The 19,224-nt window shown below is 34.9% G+C and overlaps 4 protein-coding genes across 6 annotated transcripts; 2 read left to right on the top strand and 2 right to left on the bottom strand.

The window, feature by feature from the left end:
• Positions 1–2,152: 2,152 nt before the first annotated feature.
• RAN1 (copper-exporting ATPase / responsive-to-antagonist 1 / copper-transporting ATPase (RAN1)) lies at positions 2,153–6,751 on the top strand. Its single transcript, NM_123847.3, has 9 exons — positions 2,153–2,813; positions 2,933–3,532; positions 3,637–4,066; positions 4,234–4,559; positions 4,678–4,736; positions 4,829–5,171; positions 5,263–5,457; positions 5,553–5,810; positions 5,991–6,751. The coding sequence occupies exons 1-9, from the start codon at positions 2,496–2,498 to the stop codon at positions 6,465–6,467; spliced, it is 3,006 nt and encodes a 1,001-aa protein (NP_199292.1). The 5' UTR covers positions 2,153–2,495; the 3' UTR covers positions 6,468–6,751.
• Positions 6,752–9,183: 2,432 nt separating this feature from the next.
• OSB3 (organellar single-stranded DNA binding protein 3) lies at positions 9,184–12,864 on the top strand. Of its 2 annotated transcripts, none has more exons than NM_123846.4 (9): positions 9,184–9,667; positions 9,749–9,887; positions 10,016–10,115; positions 10,274–10,386; positions 10,466–10,616; positions 10,703–10,767; positions 10,871–11,063; positions 11,150–11,214; positions 11,305–12,864. In NM_123846.4, the coding sequence occupies exons 1-9, from the start codon at positions 9,303–9,305 to the stop codon at positions 11,434–11,436; spliced, it is 1,323 nt and encodes a 440-aa protein (NP_568639.1). In that variant the 5' UTR covers positions 9,184–9,302; the 3' UTR covers positions 11,437–12,864. The 2 variants fall into 2 exon arrangements, with proteins under 2 accessions (NP_568639.1, NP_974885.1); NM_203156.2 differs by having other exon boundaries at positions 10,697–10,767; positions 11,305–11,632.
• Positions 11,385–14,388, bottom strand: MORF4 (high molecular weight subunit-like glutenin). Of its 2 annotated transcripts, NM_123845.4 has the most exons (4): positions 13,864–14,276; positions 13,682–13,779; positions 13,523–13,588; positions 11,385–13,426 (listed from the first exon to the last, which is right to left on the bottom strand). In NM_123845.4, the coding sequence occupies exons 1-4, from the start codon at positions 14,211–14,213 to the stop codon at positions 11,769–11,771; spliced, it is 2,172 nt and encodes a 723-aa protein (NP_199291.1). In that variant the 5' UTR covers positions 14,214–14,276; the 3' UTR covers positions 11,385–11,768. The 2 variants fall into 2 exon arrangements, with proteins under 2 accessions (NP_199291.1, NP_001332729.1); NM_001344573.1 differs by having other exon boundaries at positions 11,659–13,426; positions 13,682–14,388.
• A 1,228-nt stretch (positions 14,389–15,616) lies between these two features.
• AT5G44770 (Cysteine/Histidine-rich C1 domain family protein) lies at positions 15,617–17,301 on the bottom strand. Its single transcript, NM_123844.2, has one exon. It carries the CDS (start codon positions 17,256–17,258, stop codon positions 15,633–15,635), a length of 1,626 nt encoding a protein of 541 aa, NP_199290.1. The 5' UTR covers positions 17,259–17,301; the 3' UTR covers positions 15,617–15,632.
• Positions 17,302–19,224: the final 1,923 nt, after the last annotated feature.

The following is a 19,224-nucleotide window of genomic DNA, read 5'->3' as shown; positions in this document are numbered from 1 at the left end:
TTTTTTTTCGTTTTTTTTTTTATTTTTTTTTATTTTTAAATGTACTACACAATTTGTGATTACTCCATTGGGAAGCTATATGTACTACATATATTTTACCGTCACTCTTTTGAAAGCTATATGTACTATACAAATTATGTTTTAAGGAACCATGAATTGTTTTTAAGATTACTTGAAGTCTACGTTTTAGGTCTTGACAACAAACAAAGAAAAAAAGAAAGGAAAAAGACTAATAGTCTAATACATTTAGGTCAAAGCTTATCTCTTGATCTTTCTTAAGTGGAAGGTTCATATTGTTATCTTTGCCTTTGTTTTTCTTGTTTTTTATTTGTTCGTAGAAAGCATAATGAATGATTCAGACAGAGAGAAAGTATATTTGGTGTATTAGCTTTTGATAAGTGGAGTGGAAGTCACATTCCAACGAAAGAAAAAGTAAACTAACTATTCCAATGTTTCAGAATTTGGTTCTCTGTAATAGTTCCGAGTTTATATCATACCAAAAAAAGAAGAAGAAGAGTTATAGATAAACTCATTAGATATGCGATTTTGGAAATACAATAGATATAAAATGAAGAAAACCAAAACCAAAACCATAGCTATATTTTTTTAAGAATATCCAATGGCAATAGCTAGTATCAGAATTCTTAGATTAACGCACATATTATTAGCTTCACATTGCATGATATCATTCGTTACAATTACTATTTGATTAATCTAAGAATATAATTAATATCTAATGGCAAGAGCTAAGAATTAGAATTCTTAGATTAACGCCTATATTATTTAGCTTCACATTGCTTGTTATCACATGGTACATTAGATTAATTGACGCCATGGTATACTCGTTTCCAGTACTATTAGACTAACTTCTATCATAGTTTTTATTTTGACTTTTGTCTTTGTTAGTTTTTTTTTTGTAATTGTTTTATGCAATTATTTTACCAATCAATGTTTTTTTTTACCAACTCTAGTCTACTACTATGTTTAGTAGTCTATATTAGTCAGTAAAGAAATAAACTATACATATTAATTTTTCAATGTTTTTTGTATGCATTTTTATTGGGTAAAAAAATAGTTCAATTGGTAAATTTTGTATGCATTTTTTTCAACAAACTAAAAATAGTATCATTGGATTTTCTTAAAGATATCTAAATGATACTATTTTGATACAATATTTTTTTAACATCATCTTGAATTTGAATAATACTAATCTGCTACTAAAAAATTAGTAAAATATTGGCAAATCATATATTTGTTCTAAAAGTCATTTATAATTGAAAAGATTCTTATAATTTGATTTAAAATTACTGACAAGTTACAACATGCTATCAAAAACTAGAAAATTTATCGAAATTAGATTTCAAACATATATTATTGCATTTTTTTCCTCATTTTCAACGTTTAAGTATAAATTAATTATAAACAATGGGTGCATTTATTTGACTACTACTACTATTTAAAAATATAAATAGGTCTCACGAGTCTACCACTCCTCGGGATCAGACTAGGCTACATCCATTGAACCATAGTAAAATTACCGTGGAAAAAACAGTACAGCTGTAACTTCCTATATAAACACAAAGATCCATGTGCCCATAAACATTTACTACTAGTCTACTACTATCGTATTTTTTTTCCTTCGTCTATGACTACACTAGGTTGTTTAATTTTGGAATCAAATTAATTAGTAGACGACGACTTCAAACAATAATTATTTAACATACACGTTTTGAACAACTGTATGCAATAATTAAAAAATCAACAAGACCAATCAAAATCATTAACAAATGCTGTAAAAAAAACCATTAACAAATGTCATTTAACATGTTTCTAAGAATATTTAATGAAAAAAGTATAGATCAAAGCTCTAGTGCTCTAGATTTTTCATTAAAAATCTATTAATATTTTCAGTTTTTTTTTTAAATGTTTTCAGATATTTTAAAACTCTATTAATATTTCCAGATTTTTTGTTAACTCTTGAACAAGTACTATTAATATTTCCTTTAATTACATACGTACATAGTAATAATAGATTTCTCCTATAAAATGCTTTTCTTTTTTTACTTCAGCTCCTATATAAAATACTCGGATAAATAGATCCTAATCAATAAATAAATAGATTCAGTTTTTCTTTTGATTTAGTCGTGTACAATGACGATCACAACAAAAAAGCCCATAAATATAATTTACTCAAAGTGATTAAGGGTAAAATTGTCATTATCTGATACGTGTTTTAGTTGAAAAATTGCTATCTTCCACCTTCTTCTATCTCTCTACGAAAATAATATTTTTGAGTTTTGTTTTTACTTTTTGTTTTTTTTTTTAAAATTTTTTTTTCTTCAAAAATTCCTCCATTGTTATTACATAAAGGAAAAAAGAAAGGTCTCTGAGATTTTCAAATCACCATCATCATCATCGTTGAAGAAGACGAAGAAGATACCTTCCTCTTTATCTTCTCCGATTTCTCAACCTTCCCGTCTGCTTGTCGTAAAGAAATGGCGCCGAGTAGACGGGATTTACAGCTTACTCCGGTCACCGGAGGTTCTTCTTCCCAGATCAGTGATATGGAAGAAGTTGGTCTTCTCGATTCGTATCACAACGAAGCGAACGCCGATGATATTTTGACTAAAATCGAAGAAGGAAGAGATGTTTCCGGTTTAAGGAAGATTCAGGTCGGAGTCACCGGTATGACTTGTGCTGCTTGTTCTAATTCCGTTGAAGCAGCTTTGATGAACGTTAATGGCGTCTTCAAAGCCTCTGTTGCTTTGTTACAGAATCGAGCCGATGTCGTCTTCGACCCTAATTTAGTCAAGGTTTCATCATTTTGGATTTTTGAGATCTTATATATATATATATATACAGTAGTTGTTGAAATTTATTGCTCCAGGAATTGATTTGATTTGGAGCATTTATTATTGTTGTATGTTTTTAGGAAGAGGATATTAAAGAAGCTATAGAGGATGCTGGATTTGAGGCTGAGATATTGGCTGAAGAACAGACACAAGCTACTTTGGTGGGTCAATTTACAATTGGAGGTATGACTTGTGCAGCTTGTGTTAACTCTGTTGAAGGTATTCTAAGAGATCTTCCTGGAGTGAAAAGAGCAGTGGTAGCTTTGTCTACATCATTAGGAGAAGTTGAGTATGATCCAAATGTTATTAACAAGGATGATATTGTTAATGCGATTGAAGATGCTGGGTTTGAAGGTTCGCTTGTGCAGAGTAATCAGCAGGATAAGCTTGTTTTAAGGGTGGATGGGATTTTGAATGAGCTTGATGCTCAGGTTTTAGAAGGGATACTTACTAGATTGAATGGGGTTAGACAGTTTCGTCTTGACAGGATATCTGGAGAGCTTGAGGTTGTGTTTGATCCGGAAGTTGTTAGTTCGAGATCTTTGGTTGATGGGATTGAAGAAGATGGATTTGGGAAGTTTAAGTTGCGTGTTATGAGCCCTTATGAAAGGTTGTCTTCGAAAGATACTGGAGAGGCCTCAAATATGTTTCGGCGTTTTATCTCCAGTCTTGTTCTTAGTGTGAGTAACTTAACTTATTTGAATGCACTCACCATTTATGATACAATCATTTGTCTTGAATCTGTTATCTAATGTCATTTAACAGAAATGATTTTCTTTTCCAGATTCCTCTCTTCTTCATCCAAGTAATCTGCCCCCACATTGCTCTTTTTGATGCCTTACTGGTATGGAGATGTGGACCCTTCATGATGGGTGATTGGTTGAAATGGGCCTTGGTAAGTGTTATTCAGTTTGTTATCGGCAAGCGATTCTATGTTGCAGCATGGAGAGCTCTACGAAATGGTTCAACTAACATGGATGTGCTCGTCGCTCTGGGCACGTCTGCTTCTTACTTCTACTCTGTTGGGGCTCTTTTATATGGAGCAGTCACTGGATTTTGGTCTCCAACATACTTTGATGCAAGCGCCATGCTGATAACTTTTGTCTTACTGGGAAAATATTTAGAGTCTCTTGCAAAGGGGAAAACCTCGGATGCTATGAAGAAACTAGTACAACTTACGCCAGCAACAGCGATTTTACTAACTGAAGGCAAAGGTACTTACTTGTCTTATCCTTGAATGATTTTTACATGGAAATGCTGGTTATACGGAAATGCTTCCAATGAGGATCGTTTATCAATAAGCTTGAAATCTATCAAAAACGAAAGCTCAACTATTCAACTTTGTTTAAGTTCAGTTCCAATTCTTTCTTCCTTTTTATAGGAGGAAAGCTTGTAGGGGAAAGGGAGATAGATGCATTATTGATTCAGCCTGGTGATACATTAAAAGTTCATCCCGGTGCAAAGATCCCTGCAGATGGTGTTGTGGTGTGGGGTTCAAGTTACGTTAATGAAAGTATGGTGACTGGTGAATCAGTTCCTGTATCAAAAGAGGTTGATTCACCAGTAATCGGGGGTACTATTAATATGCATGGTGCTCTTCACATGAAAGCTACAAAGGTGGGATCTGATGCAGTTCTGAGCCAGATTATTAGTTTGGTCGAGACCGCCCAAATGTCAAAAGCTCCTATTCAGAAATTTGCGGATTATGTAAGTATATTAGATAAACATGTCAATAAGCGTGTCATCCATTGGTGTTATTGCTTGTTCCTTTGTGATATAGTCATTAACAGGGACACAAACTTACCCTGGCTTGTCCAATTTTCAGGTTGCAAGTATTTTTGTTCCGGTAGTGATTACTTTGGCATTGTTCACCTTAGTAGGCTGGTAAGATCTAGTACCTTAGCTTTAATTTTTCTCTGAGAACGAAACACTTGGGATTAGTTTGTTCTTATTTCTTGATACATATGATTTTGAAGGTCAATTGGTGGAGCTGTTGGAGCTTACCCAGACGAATGGCTTCCGGAGAACGGGACTCACTTTGTTTTCTCGCTTATGTTCTCAATATCCGTTGTGGTAATTGCTTGTCCTTGTGCACTTGGCTTGGCAACACCGACTGCTGTTATGGTGGCAACAGGAGTTGGAGCAACCAATGGTGTATTGATCAAAGGAGGTGATGCATTAGAGAAAGCTCACAAAGTGAAGTATGTAATCTTTGACAAAACAGGCACCTTAACTCAAGGAAAAGCTACTGTGACAACCACAAAGGTCTTCTCAGAGATGGACCGTGGAGAATTCCTTACACTTGTTGCGTCTGCTGAGGTAAGATAAATCTTCCTTCCTAGCTGCTTGGATTGATAGTGATGTATAAACTGTTACTAAAGCTTTTCATATTGTCTCTTAATTTCCTTAGGCTAGCAGTGAACACCCATTGGCAAAAGCTATAGTTGCGTACGCTCGGCATTTCCACTTCTTTGATGAATCCACTGAAGATGGCGAAACAAATAACAAAGATTTGCAAAACTCTGGATGGTTACTTGATACCTCGGATTTCTCTGCTCTTCCCGGAAAAGGGATTCAGTGCTTAGTCAATGAGAAGATGATTCTGGTTGGGGTTTTATTCCATAATATATTATCAACTTCTTGCTTTTGGTCCTGTTCTCGCCAACTGAAAGAAAGTTTTGTTTTATCCTCTTTGATCAGGTGGGAAACCGTAAACTTATGTCAGAAAATGCCATAAACATCCCAGACCATGTCGAGAAATTTGTGGAAGATCTTGAAGAAAGCGGAAAGACGGGAGTCATTGTAGCCTATAATGGGAAATTAGTTGGTGTGATGGGAATCGCGGATCCTCTAAAGCGAGAAGCCGCTTTGGTTGTGGAAGGTCTCCTTAGAATGGGTGTTCGACCCATAATGGTTACAGGTGATAACTGGAGAACAGCAAGAGCAGTCGCCAAAGAGGTTAGAATCTTATTTCACAATCTATGTGATTAGGTGTAGTCATTCTTTTTTTTTTTGCATTCTGTTCGGTTATAGTGGTTCGATTTCGTTAAAATATTTACTTCTATAAGTGTGTAATCAATCTTGATAAACAATTGTTTTAGTAGAATATTGATGGGGTTTATGGTGGCATGAGTGCAGGTTGGTATCGAAGATGTGAGAGCAGAAGTAATGCCAGCTGGTAAAGCTGACGTTATACGTTCGCTGCAAAAGGACGGAAGCACAGTAGCCATGGTAGGAGACGGAATCAATGACTCTCCCGCTCTAGCCGCTGCAGATGTGGGAATGGCAATTGGTGCAGGAACAGATGTAGCAATAGAAGCAGCAGATTACGTTCTGATGAGAAACAACTTAGAAGACGTTATAACAGCCATCGATCTCTCTCGAAAAACCTTAACACGAATCCGATTAAATTACGTCTTCGCAATGGCGTACAATGTAGTGTCAATCCCGATAGCAGCAGGAGTGTTTTTCCCGGTTCTGCGGGTGCAATTACCGCCTTGGGCAGCCGGAGCATGTATGGCACTCTCTTCGGTTAGTGTTGTTTGCTCTTCTTTGCTTCTTAGAAGATACAAGAAGCCAAGACTTACCACTGTTTTGAAAATCACCACGGAGTAAAAAGTCCTTTGTTTTCTTACATTGGAGTGACTCGACTACTTTTGTTCTGAAAATAATTTGTATTTACTTTTCTTTTGTGCTGTTGTTGTTGTAATCATGTAACAACGATATTGGTCTTGGAGAGGTTTCTTTTTTTCTGTAAGAAATGTGTCCTCTCGGCCTTTGTTGTAAAAAAATGGTTTCGATGCTTTGTGCTCGATTATTAATGTAAAATGGTGAAAGTAGTGAATTCCTCTAATGTGACTATAAAATGATATTTTTATCTGATAATCGAATACAGATTTAACACGACATATTGAATTTAGAATTGTTCTGAATTTTGCGACATCAATTATTATTATTATGTAAGAAGTAAGCAACTATAGCTTTTGCCAATCTTTAGCGAGATTTCCGGTTTAATATACCTAAGGTTTTTGCTTCACGAGTCCATTGAAGTCCAAGATTAATTATCCATTCACCATCTTAGTGACTGTTTATTGGGAGTTGATTTTCGTATCAGACCGCACTGAACAGCAGTTGTAGATCATTTTTGATCTTTCGTTTCTTGTTCCTCACATTCCATTTGTTTCTTCTTTTTCATCTTGTGTAGGAGTGGTTAGCTTACGTGAAGTGGGATACCTTCTGTCTTAATTTTCAAGTCAAAGATCTTACCAACTTTTTCTTCCTTTGTACTTGACGACTCATACATATTCTTCTTCGTTCTTTCAATTTGAGACTTCTTCTCCTTCTTTGGTCTTCTTGTCAATTGGATGATTGAGTAGAGAATCAACTTCCAACAGTAATCAAATGCCTCAAAGTTTACAAAGTTGCATTGTGCTTCCGATGATTGTTGGACTGTCAAGATAGTGTCTCCTTCGACCATGTTCATAGTAGAGCACATGCATAGATCAAATTCGTGAAAGCTGATTTGGCATCTGCAAAGATCAAAGTGATACCTATACCTATAAGTATTAACCACCAGTCACCAGATTTAACATTGTTAGAGAAAAACTTGTATATATTCATGATGTATATCTAAATCTAATCATCAAGAAAGTATTTTGATCAAGTCAAAATTACAGAATTGTTTTGTTATTTGAATACACCAAAATTTATAATATACTAGATTAGGACTTGCATATCTATTAACATGTTGAATATTGATAAGTACCTCATTTAAAACAAAATTTCAGTTATACGTGGTTAATTTCGCAATACAACATTAAGAAAAAAAATCACATTTCAATATCATAAACTTAATATCAATCAATAAAAGCCAAAACATTTCATATCAGAATAGTATAAGTATCATATCAAATTTACGTACATACATAGTTAGTATTACACAAATAATAATAATAATAATAATAATAATAATAATAATAATAAATAATAATAATAATAATAATAATAAAAATACCATGAGTACAGAAAATACAATTTGACATATCGACACGAAAATTAGAAAACAAACATCATCTTAAATTAATTTTTGTCGGCACCTCATAATCTCATGACTAATAAGTAATAATGATACCACGTGTCACATCAGTAAGAGGCTTATAAATATATTAATCTTTTCATGAACCAGTAGAAAATTTATTCCCATGATCTCATTTTGTTTATTTTTTAGTTTCCTTTTTGTACAAATCAAAAACACTATGGTACAATGCTAAACATTCTAATTTTAGATATATATAACTTAAATTGTTATTTTATATTGTTACACTCATTGTTTTTATTGCATATTCATGTGTAAGTGCATGGAAATATTAAAAATTTGAAAACCTTATTACATAAAATTGAGTACTCAATCTAGTCTCTCTTATAAGTAGACAATGAGTTCAAAATAATTAAATCAAATATAGTAAAAAATAAATTCAATTCCAAGATTTATTAATATAGTTTTCATTCGCATGACAATTTGTTTCGCTGTTTAGCCTACGAAAATAATCAAACTTTAAAATTAGTAATGTAAAGTTTGCAAATTTGCATGCCTAGTCTTATCAACTCTTCGAAAACATGTTTGAATTTGTCATCTCTAGTGAGAAGTGTCAAGTATGGTGTTTTGAGGCTTGCGACATTCACATCCTTTCATATAGATTTTTCTAGTATTTTTCGAAATTCGACCATACATCGATGAGAAACTTTTCTCTGACACTCATGTCACACTTCAGAAAAACATATTATTGTATTATTTGATTGATATTTTTGGTTCAAAATTTTAAAAAATTATGAATGTAAAAACTAAAACTAAATAATCATATTTGACCAACTGAATGTGGAAATTATATTTGACCAACTGAATGTGAAAATTAAATTTTATGAATGTAAAAAGTGAAACAAAAAATTTATTAAAGTCAAAATCTCGTCCGAGCTCAGCTGAATGTGGAAATTGAATTTAATAATTAGAGTTGCATCAATTGCAGTTATAGGTATTTCACATTTCATAAAAAGCATATTATAATATCAATTGGCTTATCTTTTTAGTTCAAAATTACATGTTTATGAGGGTAAAAAATAAAATACAAGTCTCGGCTAAGTTTGATATACTACAAAATCAACTAAAATTTCGTCATAAAAAAAAAATCATTGTGGTCGTATCTTTAGGTTAACTGTGTATAAGTGAATAATTAAGGATAAACGTCAGATTCTAGGCCTTTTGGAATAACGGCCCAATAATTATTATTTGGGCCTGTTAATCACTTGTTTCCCCTTAAACCTTTGGCGCCCAAACAAATTAGGGCTTTATCTTATCTTCGCGATTCTCTCATTTCCTCCCTCTAAAATTCCCCGGCGACACAGTTCACCGGAAATCGTAGAATAAATCAGATTCTTTCTCTTTAGTATGAAACAATGAATTTGATCTCAAGAACATTGACAAGAGCAGTGTCTTCGTCACTATACCACTCAAAAGCAGCGAAGCTCCCCACTCAAAAATGGATAATCTCGCAGCAAATCCGTGTTTTCTCCGCCACAGTCATCAGCGGTGGAGGAAAGAAACCTCTGGCAAAAGTATCTGTGAAACCACCGCTAAATGTAGCGACGGAGAAAGAATCGACTCCGCCAAAGAAAATTGAGTACAAACCGGAAATTTCAAACTGGATCAACCTAATCGGATTCGTTGAACAACCAGTTCAATTCGGTCCTTGCTCCGATGGAAAATTCTGGGCTGGAACAGTTATTTCTCAGCGTTCTGGTTCAAAATCATCTAATTTCTGGTACATTTTGCTTTTAAGCTTATTGAATTTCATTGAAAGCATGAGTGTGTTATAGATTAATCAAAGTTGAAAACTTTTCAGGATTCCGATTATATTCGAAGGAGATTTAGCTAAAATTGCAGTTCAACATGTAAAGAAAGAAGATCGGATTCATGTTTCCGGGAAGCTGTTTATTGATTCGCCTCCTCCAAATGTGACATATTCTCAATCCAATGTTCAGGTGACACACTTCTTACAATAAGCATATTATGATTTTGTAGTTGATGGAACGAGTTTTAATGATTAGATTTGTAATCTGTTTCATGTTCCTTTGATTCATTGATAACATGTGAAGGTTGTTCATAACAGGTTATGGTTCAGAATCTTAACTTCGTACAAGCTGCTACTTCTACGACTAAGACGATCTCACCACCTGAAAAAGAAGTTACCAGCATCAAGAAAAAGCCCGGTAGGTCTCTAATGTCCTTTTCTTAATGTTATGCGAGAAAAAAATACTTATGTTGTGTGCCTATTTTCTACTCAATGTGATTCCTTTTGGCAATATCTCTTGTGTACAAGGATTTGTAACGTTTGAGTTAACAGATTTGTTATATTGTATTTTTCCAGCAAGATCCAAAAAGGTTAAAGTCATAGATGAAGAAACCTCTAATTCTTGGAAGCATCTTATTGAAAATCCTAAAGAGTGGTTGGATCACCGTGGGAATAAAGCTAACGGATTGGTAAACACACTTTGATTCGGATTTATTGCTTGACGAGTTCGACTAGAAATCTTTCGGTTATCGATATTCCCTTGTGTAGGTAAAGCCAGGACATCCCGATTTCAAGATGAAGGTTGGTGGTTTGTCCCTGTGGCTCAGCACAGCTCCTGATTGGGCTTTGCTAAAACTCGAAGAGCTTAAGTTTGATGTCTTAGTCCCTAAAGGAAACATCAAACTGAATCAACTTAAAGGTAAGTTCTCCTTTCAGTAAGTATTAGGTAAGTAGTGGCATTTTGCTACCATCTCGTTTTATAAAGTGAGCTATCCTGAGATATAGGAGAGGAATCTTGGAAGGATTTGGTTCAGAACCCAGACAAATGGTTAGACAACAGATCAGATAAGGTAAAACATTGTGCTCCAGGTTATCTTTGAAGAGTGAAGACACTAGTCTCTCATCATACCTCTTCTTTATCGACTTCCCACTAACATTTTTGAACACGTGTAGACAAACGTGAAATACCCTGACTTCAAGCATAAAGAGACTGGTGAAGCACTGTGGATGACCAATTCTCCTATTTGGGTACTGTCAAAGTTACCACCTCTAAAGAAGAACCAAGAAAGACCTTTCATGTCTAATAAAGTCTCGCAGCTTGAGCTTGACGTTGAAGTACCTAAAGGAAATCTGAAACAGCTTAAAAGTAAGTTCTTCTTTTAGCAAGTATTAGGCAGTTATGTGGCAATTGTGATGGTCTCATTTCTCTAAACGAGCCGTTGTGAGATGTAGGAGAGGAAATTTGGAAGAACTTGGTTGAGAACCCCAGTAAATGGTGGGATAACAGATTAGACAAGGTACTATATATCATCTTTGAAGACACTATAAATGTTTCTTCTTACGTTCATTTTCAAATTTCCCAATAAATGTTTTTGAACCATGTGTAGAGAAACCCTAAAGGCCCTGACTTTAAGCACAAGGAGACCGGTGAAGCACTGTGGATAGGTGATTCTCCGACTTGGGCGCTGTCAAAGTTACCACCTCTAAAGAAAAACCAAGAAAGACCTGTCATGGCCTAAGCTTCTCTAGCAGCCTTATGTTAATTTTGGCCCCCACTATGTAAAAAGGCCCTATGACTTTATTATCCAGTCTTATACAAAGAGAATTGCTATAGTATCAGTGCCACGAAACATTTTTTTTTTTTTTACGTTACACCCAACCTATTGTGTGAATGGGCCAATATTTCCCAACTCTATAATTTATCACTTTTAAGTGAACTATAAAAGTGCCTCGAAAATTTTGTAGGGGATATTTGAAGTCCATCTATAAAGTATAAACTGAATTTTCAACAAGAAGTTTATTTGCCTCTCATCTAATCTTCATTTGAGACAAGCAAACTGAGTAATCTCGCTTATATTCGAGAATTTGGTTTTCTGGTTTCAGTTGGGTCTACAGGATTATTGTTTCTCAAGTCACCTGCTACATTTCTCTGATCGTCTTGTTGAAATGTTTGATTCTGTCCTTGTCCAGAAAACCCTTGTCTAAATCCTGGATTTCCTGCTAATCCATGTGGAGGACCATAGTTTCCACCGTTCTGCATATTGTAATTTGCGGGGTTCACTGGAAATCTTTGGTTGAAGTTTGCAGATGTTCCTTGACCGTAACCGCCTGGTGTTGCTTGATTGTAGTTTCCATGGTATGGAGGCGCCTGTGCTCCATGGGCTTGATTGTAACTAGCCTGATATGAAAGCACTGCATAATCTTGACCTTCCCATTGTTCAGGGATATGAGTTCCTTGGCCTTGATTGTTATACCCCTGGTATGAAGTCATTCCACAATTTGGACATCGACATTGTCCAGAAAATGGAGTTCCTTGGCCTTGATTGTAACTAAGCTGATATTGGGGCCATTGAATTCCTTGACCTTGAGGGGGTCCAGGATACCACTGTCCAAACTGTGCAGGACCATAGTGTCCACCGTTCTGTGGACTGTAATTCCATTGACCTCCTTGGTTGTGATTTTGTTGTGGTCCTTGGAGAAAGTTACCTTGTGGTGGTCCTTGGTTGTAGTTCACAAATGCCCATTGACCATAATTGCCTGGTATTACTTGGTTCGGAGGCACCGGAGCTCCTAAGCCTTGGCTGAAACCCATCTGATATGAAGGTTGACCTTCTTGGCCTTGTCCTGGCAGCGGAGTTCCCTGGCCTTGGTTGTAATTCCCTCGATATGGAGACAATAACTGACCTCCTTGACCTTGCCCATATCCAAATCTTGGACTTCCTGCTCCTTGTGCAGGACTATAGTTTCCACCACTCTGTGGAGCGTAATTCCCTTGGCCCATTTGGTTGTATTTTTCTTGTGTCGTTTGGACAACGTTTCCTTGTGGTGGCCCTTGGTTGTATTGCACAAATGCTCCTTGACCGTAATTGTTTGGTGATTCTTGGTATGGAGGCGTCTGAGCTCCTTGACCTTGGTGGTATGGAGGCGTCTGAGCTCCTTGACCTTGGTTGTAACCCACCTGATTGGAAGGTCTTTGACTTCCTTGAGCTTGTCCTTGTCTTAGAGTCCCCTGAGATGAAGGCATTTGACTTCGTTGAGCTTGCCCTTGTCCATGGATTGGCATTTCTTGTCTTTGCTTAACATTTCCTTGGAACGAAGGTATTTCATCACTTATTTGAGTTTGCCCTTTTCGCACGGGCAGAGTTCCCTGGCTCTGCTTGAAACTCCCTTGAAATGAATTTCCTTGACCTCGACTTTGCCATTGTCCAGGAATAGACATTCGCCTTCCTTCACCTTGCCCTTGTCCAAGGATAGACATTCCACTTCTTTGACCTTGGCCTTGTACTAGAGCAAGAGTTCCTTGTCTTTCCTTGACACTCCTCTGATCTGGAAGCGTTAGACTTCCTTGACCTTGCACTTGTCCTGAGGTTTTACCCTCATCTGGAGGCGTTAGAATTATTTCAGCTTCCTCTTGTTCCGGCTTACTCTCCTTCTTTAAAGAATCAAACCCCTCTTTAGTAGGGACAGGAACAGGCCCAGGTGTGATCACTCCATTCTCATATTTGTCTCCTGAAAAACAAAACCAAAATAAAAGTTCAAAAATGCAACTTCTTTATACACAATTCCCACAATGAGATAAGACTTCCAAAATCAATAACTTATTACCTCCATAAACCTTATTCTCAACATCAATATACGAATCAGGTATTATGTATTGAACACCAGGCAAATCTGTTCATAAACAACACCAAAAATCAAATCAAAATGTCAACAAAGCAAAAACTAATTCCATTCAACAAAAATGTTGTCGTATATAAAACTTACCTCTAAACTTCTCTACTTCTCCTATAGTCATTGTTGCTTGAAAACCTTGGTAACTTGTTGTGCAAATTGCATAAATTTTCTTCTTAGCTTCTTCCAAACTGAAAAATGCAACATATAATCACAAAACAATAATTCATTCTACAATAATTCCAAAATTTGAAGCAATTTGCAGAAACACGAACCTAATAGCAAGTCCTTTGGCGCAAGTTTGCTCAAAAATCGAAATCATTTCTTCTCTAGATGGAAGATTATCTTTAGGGAAATTCATTGTAATTAACCAATGATTAAAATCGCATCCTTCATTATCCGGCATGAAAGAATCTTCTCCAGTGTATGGATCATACTGATACTGAGTCGTCGAGAACAATCTCGCGGGAGATCGATTAATTGCCGTCGATTGCTTCACCACAGATCTCGGTAATAACGATGGCACGGGAGTGAAATCGGAGGGACGAGATAGAGTGGAGAATCGTTGGAAATAGGAAGGTGCGGCGACAACTATTCGTCGGAGACGATGCGAGAACATGGCCATTGATGCCGGAGATTTAGAATAACGCCGGCCGGAGTCTTCTACTTGAAAGTTTCAGGTACTGATGGGTTTAGTAGGGCTTTTCGTGTGGTTTTTAGTATTTGTTATTTATTTTCAGGCCCCTTATAGTTTCAGTTATTTTGGAATTGACACAAATGTTTCAGATTTATCAATGTTTCCCAAAGTATATACTTATTGGGCCGATCTATTGCGGTTTATATCAATTGGGCTATTAACAAAGACGACACCAATTAGATAAAATGGGCAAGAACATTTCAGGTTGCAACGGTTTTGACTTTTGAGTATTTCTGAAGCATATCGATCTAGTTGTACATGAGAATATAGTTATAATATTCTTCACTGTATATTGCACAATGAAAAATTAGTTATTATATTTTTCGAATTTGAGTTTATTCAAAAGTCAACATAACAATACCTTCACAAAAGATGCTAACACAGAGTACAACAACAAAGACTCTAACATCAACATTCATCGGCAATACGAGCATGAAGCCAATTAGGTCCTCCTTGTGAAATAAACAATCTTCTTACAAGTTATAGATGGTGTAAGTTCAAGGCATCGTTAATTCGTTACCGCAAGCTAACTCTATAGCTCTTGAGATGGGTGTTTTTCAATGAAAAATTAATTAGTTATGGCAAATTTCAAACTATATAGTTGGCTTTTATGTATACTAGTATACAAATTAGTACTGTATTGCTGAAGTCGATACGACATATAATATTGTCAGTGGATCCGGCGATGGTGGATCTACAACTGTAGATCGGTTGATTAATATTGAATTTGCAAACTATTATTTTAATTTGTGATACATCTAAATTTAAAATTTGTAGCCATATTTTTATTTGGCAAATGATCTTTTCTCGGTTGTAAACGATTTCATTACATGTATACTCTTGATTGATCTTATTAGCAAATGATACATGTCCTTTGAACACTTAGGCAAAGAATTAAAACGATTACGCAGATAAATCTCTCCTGATCTAGTTATAGGATTGGTTGGGACAGCTTGATAATGAAACATATGTTTTTAATGAGACCATATGTTTCACACTGATTGTCTTTTTTTTCCTTCGATTCAAAACCCTTTAGCTGAGGTAAGTGGTTGCTGCTTTAGTGTTTTATAAATCTTAGACCATAGACATGTGTCCAAGATACGCTTTTTCGTTTAAATTCTCAGATCATTCTGTTTTACCTCACACATGAAAAGTGAACAAGTATGAAATTGTTGACATCTTACCCAAAACAATATTGTAAAAAATGAACATATTCTCAATAATAGCCATGCAAAACAAAAGGAAAACTGTAAAATAGTTCTTAACAAAAAACTGCTAAAAGACTTTTAAAACACACTGTTTACAATTTAGACTGAGAATGTAAAATACGAATTTGGATGATTATAGTTACCTTGCTCTAGGAATACAACGTATTGAACAAAAGTAACGAACAAGGTCTCCTAGAGTTTGCTTCATAAGGAAGCTGAACTTGCAACGAACTTTACAGCTGTTGCAGAAAGGTCGAGTAGCACCATTGTTGGGAAGTACTTCAAGACCAGGATAGACGAGTCCTACCTTCGTATAATATAAATCTCCTAGTACACAATTAATATGGAGACTGACCCCACACTTATCACAAGTGTAGTAACATACACTTGGATCGGTCTTGGTCTCACAAATATCACACCACAAGTCACCGCTCGAGTTTCCAGCATCATGGCATAGTGACAAGAAGTGATCATCACACCTATGTTTTACCTTTTTTGGTAAAGTAGCACACCTTATACATAGAGCATACTCACACACCAAACAACTTAAAGGCTTAAGTATCTCTGTGCCACAAGCCTTACACTGTTTGGTTTCTTCCAAGGTCCAATATAAAGGATGTGGATGCAGATCATCATGGTGAAACGGCTCTGATATGGAGCTACAACGGATATCATACTTTATATTACCTCTACAGCTGCTTTTGTCGTGACACTCGTACTTGAAACCATTAGAATAAGTTTTACAAGCTCCGCATTTATCTACATAAACGTCATCCTTATGAGCCCGTAGGCTAATTTTATGGTTGTGCAAAAAATGGGCTTTCTTTCGAGGAAGACTAGCACATCCTTTGTGAAGGCAGAAATCACATTCCACGCACTTGTAGCATGGATCATCATTGATGGGAAGAATACAACCTCCACAGCACATAGTATCATTATCATGAACATAATTCACATCCAATCTGAGAACGTGTTCTTCATGACTAAAATGAACAATATCTCCTTTTTCATTAATTACCTTGAATGGATCTTCGAGTTCTTCATCTTCTTCTGGCACATCTTCGAGTTCTATCCCATCCCATACTTCTTTTCTTGTTGCACATCTTGAATGAACAGCATAACTACTGGGACAGCGAGAGCATATAAAAGCTCCATAGACACAATCAATCGTCTTCCGACAAACTCCACACTCCCAAACGCCTTCTCCTTTGCCAAGATGAAAGGTATGAGATATGCGATGCTCATGACGATTTATGCTTATGACCCTTGGTAGATCAGTACACTCTTTGTGGAGCATCAGATTGCATTCAATACATATATAAGGATTGCGGTCGCCTTCCACACCACATGCATTACAAGTAAATGCGACTAGTCTTCCCAAGAGGAAGAGGCTATGCTTGTGGTGCTTTGGTTGGAAAATAGTGAGTGGTGGTGGATTTCGCAGACACTTTTCGTCGATGCTTATGTTGCATATCGTGCAACGAGCAAAATGAAATCCTACATTTTGTTGACAATAATGGCATTGGTAGTCGTCATCTTCACCGAACTGTCCGAACCTACCTTGGAAAATCTTGAGAGAGTGATTACAGCGAGATGAGTTGTTGAGGAATTTGCCGGCACATCCCTTGTGCAGATCCAAGTCGCACTTCTCGCAAAAAAATATGGTGCCAGGTTTCGGTCTTCCAGGGCAAAAATCGCAAGCATGGTTGTATAGGTTCGAAATTGTCATAGGATGCTCATGAAACGGCAGCATGAGTTTAGACATTTTGTTTAGCTTCTTAATTTTTAGGTGACAAGGAAAACTCTACTAGCAAAGAATATATATTTGTAAGAGTTTCTATTTTAAAACTTGAGTTATGCTTATTCTCTAAGTTAATAATATATCTTTTTTTGTTTTCTTTCTAATGTAGACATGTTGATATATTTTTTATCCTTTTAATTAAGAAAAGAAAATTACAGATATATTTTGCCGTACAATATAATAAAATATTAAACTATGTATTAAATATAATCAATTAATTAAAACATGTTATACTTTCGTTAATTTCGGTTTTACCACATGTCATGTTCTGCTAAGAATGTTAAAACTTTCTATAATAACATTAACAAATTCCTTTTCTTTGCGATATGAGAAATTATTCTAATATATTAACTATAAAAAAAATAGGTTCATAGTTTGCCATATACCACACTCTAATGAGAATGATAAGATTTTATATAATAACATTAACAAATTTTGTATTTTTTTCGGATATGATAAAGAACTTTTACTTCTTTTTGTGAATATATCAACAACAGCAAATGTAATAGACTGAGGTTAATTGTTTAATATATTAACACTTTTTGATATGATAAGGAACTTTTATTTCTTTTTGAATATATTAACAAACAAATCTTAATAGAACTAGGTTAGCAGTTTAATATATTAATTAAAAAGTTTGAAAATATAAACAAACTTAAATTTGATAGGGTTAAATATCTTTTATATTTCTATCTTTAAATATATTAACAAACTTAAATTTTGACACATGATAACATCTTATCACATGAATTAACAACTTTGAAAACCCAACATTATAGAATAAGTACTCTTTGGAATCATAAATCCAGTTTTAATTTATTTTTCTTGTCTTGTGCTATATATAGCTACTAATTGACAGCTCACAACCAGCTAATTGAAATCCTTAAAGTATGTGCAAAAGATTCATTGAGTCTTTTATTAATATAACCCTAGGGTTTAACTCCAGCGAGGTTTGTTTCTATAAATTGTTTTAAGATATTGTTGGGCTTAGTAATCATTTAACTATCTGTACATTAAAAAATTTCATGCAATGATGGGTAGAAATTTTATAATTTTGTTGAATAGATAATTTTATTTTATAATTTTATAAAACAACAATGATATAAATTTACAAGTAGTAGCTTTGTTTTTGTTTTTTTTTATCAGATATTATTTAGGATTCAAAGGAGTCAAAATTGCAGAAAACTGTTTACATAAATAATGTGTAGCAGTTCTACACGACTTTTCGTGCCAAATAATCCGCTTTAACATTTGCATTACGAGAAATTAAAGATAAAGAAAAAGTAGTGAATTCTTCCTTGTCGGTCTGAATCTCCTTCAAATATGTTGAAAATGCTGGTCATTCGTTTTGGAAAAACACCATCTTCATCAAATCTGAACAATCTGTAAAAAAAAGCTATTTTTTGTCGGCACCAATCATACACTTCATTGCCCAGAATAGAATTCCGACTTATGTATAAAGAGGAGATAGATCAGCCTTGTACTTGTAGGATTAATTTTCCGTTTATAATTTTGGTTCCAATTTTTATTTTGGATAATGTGAAAGTTTGATTAAAGATATGTATTTTATTAAAGTCATGACAATAAAGTTAACAGTTAATTTGTTCACTTTGGTTTAAGTTCGGTTATTAAACCTGAACCGATCAACACGATTTTCAAATGAGTTTGTTTTGGTTTGGTTAACTAAACTTAATGATTATCCAATTTTTTAAGAAAAGTTTTTGTAATCTAATAAACCAGATTGTACCCAAAATGTACCAAAAGTCTTCTAAAATTCATAACCAAACCGAATCATATATTTTTCTCTCAATTTCAGAAAAAAAAAAGAATCAAAATCATAAAACCGATATGATCGATGACTAATAATATACTCGAGTCGATGACTAAGTCCAATCATTCATTAAGATTATAAGCCAACATGGGTAACATG

The sequence above is a fragment of the Arabidopsis thaliana genome, chromosome 5 (assembly GCF_000001735.4).
Source record: "Arabidopsis thaliana chromosome 5, partial sequence".
Lineage (NCBI taxonomy): Eukaryota > Viridiplantae > Streptophyta > Magnoliopsida > Brassicales > Brassicaceae > Arabidopsis > Arabidopsis thaliana.
Note: the sequence above shows the minus strand (reverse complement) of the source record. Positions and strands in the feature narration are given on the sequence as shown.

Bases quoted from the DNA above. Each gene is read 5' to 3' on its own strand.
- AT5G44770 (NM_123844.2), bottom strand. From the start codon at position 17,258: ATGTCTAAACTCATGCTGCCGTTTCATGAGCATCCTATGACAATTTCG.
- RAN1 (NM_123847.3), top strand. From the start codon at position 2,496: ATGGCGCCGAGTAGACGGGATTTACAGCTTACTCCGGTCACCGGAGGT. The intron at 4,067-4,233 runs GTACTTACTTGT...TCCTTTTTATAG, and splicing joins TTTACTAACTGAAGGCAAAG to GAGGAAAGCTTGTAGGGGAA. The intron at 5,458-5,552 runs GTTGGGGTTTTA...CTCTTTGATCAG, and splicing joins TCAATGAGAAGATGATTCTG to GTGGGAAACCGTAAACTTAT.
- MORF4 (NM_123845.4), bottom strand. From the start codon at position 14,213: ATGGCCATGTTCTCGCATCGTCTCCGACGAATAGTTGTCGCCGCACCT. The intron at 13,780-13,863 runs GTTCGTGTTTCT...TGCATTTTTCAG, and splicing joins GCCAAAGGACTTGCTATTAG to TTTGGAAGAAGCTAAGAAGA. The intron at 13,427-13,522 runs GTAATAAGTTAT...TTTGTTTTTCAG, and splicing joins TGAGAATAAGGTTTATGGAG to GAGACAAATATGAGAATGGA.
- OSB3 (NM_203156.2), top strand. From the start codon at position 9,303: ATGAATTTGATCTCAAGAACATTGACAAGAGCAGTGTCTTCGTCACTA. The intron at 11,064-11,149 runs GTAAGTTCTTCT...TGTGAGATGTAG, and splicing joins AAATCTGAAACAGCTTAAAA to GAGAGGAAATTTGGAAGAAC. The intron at 11,215-11,304 runs GTACTATATATC...AACCATGTGTAG, and splicing joins GGGATAACAGATTAGACAAG to AGAAACCCTAAAGGCCCTGA.